At 39.7% G+C, this 3,376-nt stretch overlaps 1 protein-coding gene across 1 annotated transcript; it reads left to right on the top strand.

Annotated features, from left to right (window-relative positions):
• The first annotated feature begins 373 nt into the window (after positions 1 to 373).
• Positions 374 to 2,357, top strand: LOC132619932 (uncharacterized). Its single transcript, XM_060334681.1, has 3 exons — positions 374 to 1,096; positions 1,179 to 1,707; positions 1,795 to 2,357. The coding sequence occupies exons 1-3, from the start codon at positions 374 to 376 to the stop codon at positions 2,355 to 2,357; spliced, it is 1,815 nt and encodes a 604-aa protein (XP_060190664.1).
• Positions 2,358 to 3,376: the final 1,019 nt, after the last annotated feature.

Raw genomic sequence — 3,376 nt, 5'->3', positions numbered from 1 at the left:
AGTTACAAATACTACTGCTCCTGTTATCCCGATGGGGAATCGAAGCTCGCAAATGGGTAAGTCTCTCAATTTTGTAGCCCCATCTGTTCGTGATGGAAAGCCCCTAGAGAAATTGATTGAAGATGATTTCAAACCCCTAGAGGACTACTGAAAAAATGCTGTTATTGGATATGTGATTGGAGACATCCCTTATGAAAAGTCTATGGGAAACTACGTAAATCATGTCTGGAATTTTGTTGTGAAACCACAAATTCTATATCATGATGACGGCTATTACATTTTCAAATTCTGGACAAGTGATGATAGAGATCTTGTATTGCAATCTGGTCCTTACACCTACAACAACAAACCTTTTATTCTTAAAAAATGGTAGATGAACTTTAGATTTGATCCTGCTAGCATGAATATAATTCCTCTATGGGTTAAATTTCCTAGACTCCCTGTTGGATATTGGTCTGTAGAAGCTCTTAGTAAGTTGGCTAGTGTGGTTGGAAGACCCCTCTACACGGATAAATATACAACAAATTTGGAGAAGGTGTCCTATGCTCGTATACTTGTTGAAACTGATATCTCGAAACCCCTACCTGAATTTGTTGAAATTGATACACCTGAGGAAACCATACACCAGATTATTGACTATGACTGGAGGCCAAAATTTTGTATTGACTGTATAAGAATTGGGCATGAAAAGACCAACTGCTGGAAGAATAAGCCAACTCCACCTGTTCAAGAGGTTGTAGGGGAACCTCCAAAGGAAAAGAAGAGAACTAGGAACAGACGAAGGAAAATGAGGCAAGAATGGCAACCAATTACGGATCTTGCTGAAGCTACAAATGAGATAGCTCCTGTCGATCTGGCTGCAGTAACAACTGGAACTATCCCTGCTGATGCTCCTGTTGTGGAAAATGAATTCATAAATGATGGTGCTACACATACATCTGTTGAGAAGAACTCTCAGTTGGAGATTTCCTCTAGAGAACCAGTAGCAACTCTTACACAAAGACATAGAAAGCAACAGATATCAACCAACATAATGCAGTACCTAGTTCCAACAGATTTCAAGCACTGGATGAGACTAATTCTTCTGGGGATATCTGTGAGGGGATGCAACCATTATTCAACCCCCCATGATCATCACAACATGGAACATTATGGGGCTGAATAAGCCCTACAAACAGAAGGAGTTGAGACTCTTTCTGGCAAGGAATAAAGTGGACTTCATTGGCTGCTTGGAAACAAGAGTAAAGGAGCATAAATCAAAGAAAATCTTACAAAAAATAGCAAGAGGTTGGTCACACTGTTTTAATTATCCACTAGCAACAAATGGCAGAGTTTGGTTACTATGGAGAGATCACATCAAAGTCCAAGTTTTGGACATAAAAGAACAATACATTCACTGCTATGTTGAAGAACCTTCCACAAAATTTTCTACCTTCTTAACAGTTGTGTATGCTAGGAATCAATTGAATCTTAGAGAGCTGCTATGGACTGAACTGAGCCAGTTAGGACAATTGCAAGGTCCTTGGCTACTCTGTGGGGATTTCAACAATATTTTGTCAACTGAAGATAAGATTGGGCTGCCTGTTTGTCAAAATGAGATTCAGGGACTTAGAGACAGGCTAGACACTATGCAGCTGACACCTCTAAGATCAAGGGGACGGCACTTCACTTGGTGCAACAAACAACAGTCCAGTAACAGGGTCTATAGTAAGATTGACTGGGCCTTTGGCAATTTCCATTGGATCCAGCAATATTGACATATTGAGGCTGATTTCCTCAACCCCTTGATATCAGATCACTCTCCTATTCTCATCCAAAGCTATAAGCAAGTGACACTTCACCCAAAACCATTCAGATTGTTTACTAATATACTAGGGCATACTGAATTTCCACAGCTACTAGAGGATGTATGGCAACAAGTTGAAACTGGTCCTCCTATACAGAGAATATGGAGAAAACTGAAGAATATGAAGAACAAACTAAAGGACTTAAATAAGTACATGGCTTCTTATGAGCAGAAATTGAATCATGCTAGACAAGCCCTTGAAATGATACAGGCTAAACTATGCTTACAACCTTTAGACCAACAATTGCTGGAACATGAGAAGGGTATTTTGCCTGATGTAGAGAAATGGAGCACTGTAGATGAACAAGTTTTAAGACAGAAATCTAGAGCATGCTGGATTGACTGTGGAGACTCAAATTCTAAGTTCTTTCATGCTCAATGGAAAATCAGAAACAACAGGAATGCAATCTCATCTGTCTACACTGAGACTGGGATTAAACTTACTGATCCATTACTAGTTGAAGAAGAATTTACAGCTTTTTTCACCAGCCTTATGGGGCAGAGTGCATAGGAACTACCTTGTCCAAATACTGAGGTAATTCAGAAAGGTTCCTGCTTAAATACCCAACAACAGCTGACCCTTATACAGGATGTAACAGAGGAGGAAATCTATGTAGCTATACTAGATATGCCAAAGGAAAAAGCACCGGGTGTAGATGGGTTCCCTATAGAATTCTTTACTAGAAACTGGGAAATTGTAAAGAGAGAGGTTATTGAAGCTGTTCAGGATTTTTTCAGTACTGGGAGGCTTGACCCCACAGTAAATTGCACAGCTGTAACACTTGTGCCTAATAAGCAAACTCCCACTTATGTCAAGGACTATAGAACCATTGCTTGTTGCACCACCATATACAAAATAATTGCAAAAGTCCTTACTAGTAGGCTCAAGACTGTTATCGAGGGTTTGATAGGATGCTCTCAGTCTGCCTTCATTGAAGGAAGACACATTCTAGATAACATCATTTTCAGCCATGAACTCCTCAAGGGATACAATAAAAAATGGATTTCTCCAAGATGTGTGTTAAAAGTGGATCTCAGAAAGGCTTATGATACTTTAGAATGGGTTTTCCTGGAAAGAGTCCTTCTTGATCTGAGATTTCAATACAAATTTGTCAAATGGATTATGGAGTGCATTAGAACTGTCTCTTACTCGTTGTTACTAAATGGAGGACTCACAAAACCTTTCATAGCTAATATGGGTATCAGGCAAGGGGACCTTATGTCCCCTTACATGTTTGTCAATGGTATGGAGTATTTGCAGAGAGAAATGGATCAGCTAACATTGAATGGGGATTTCAATTTTCACCCTAGATGCTGGAAGTTGGGAGCCATACATGTCTGCTATGCTGATGATCTTCTAATGTTTTGCAGGGCAGATATTAGCTCCATTCAACTACTTGATGCCACTTTCCAGAAATTCTCTCAAGCCTCTGGACTGAAAGAAAATATTGATAAGAGTTCAGTTTACATGGCTGGCATCTCTCTCACTACAAAGCAACAGATACTAGACTTATTGGGCTATTCTGCAGG

This window comes from Lycium barbarum, chromosome 11, assembly GCF_019175385.1.
Source record: "Lycium barbarum isolate Lr01 chromosome 11, ASM1917538v2, whole genome shotgun sequence".
Classification (NCBI taxonomy): domain Eukaryota; kingdom Viridiplantae; phylum Streptophyta; class Magnoliopsida; order Solanales; family Solanaceae; genus Lycium; species Lycium barbarum.
Note: the sequence above shows the minus strand (reverse complement) of the source record. Positions and strands in the feature narration are given on the sequence as shown.

What these genes read in the sequence shown, in the direction of transcription:
- LOC132619932 (XM_060334681.1), top strand. Translation starts at nt 374, where the DNA reads ATGAACTTTAGATTTGATCCTGCTAGCATGAATATAATTCCTCTATGG. An exon ending in TAATTCTTCTGGGGATATCT is followed by an intron (nt 1,097 to 1,178) that starts GTGAGGGGATGC and finishes CCCTACAAACAG; the next exon opens with AAGGAGTTGAGACTCTTTCT. An exon ending in GTCCAGTAACAGGGTCTATA is followed by an intron (nt 1,708 to 1,794) that starts GTAAGATTGACT and finishes CCTTGATATCAG; the next exon opens with ATCACTCTCCTATTCTCATC.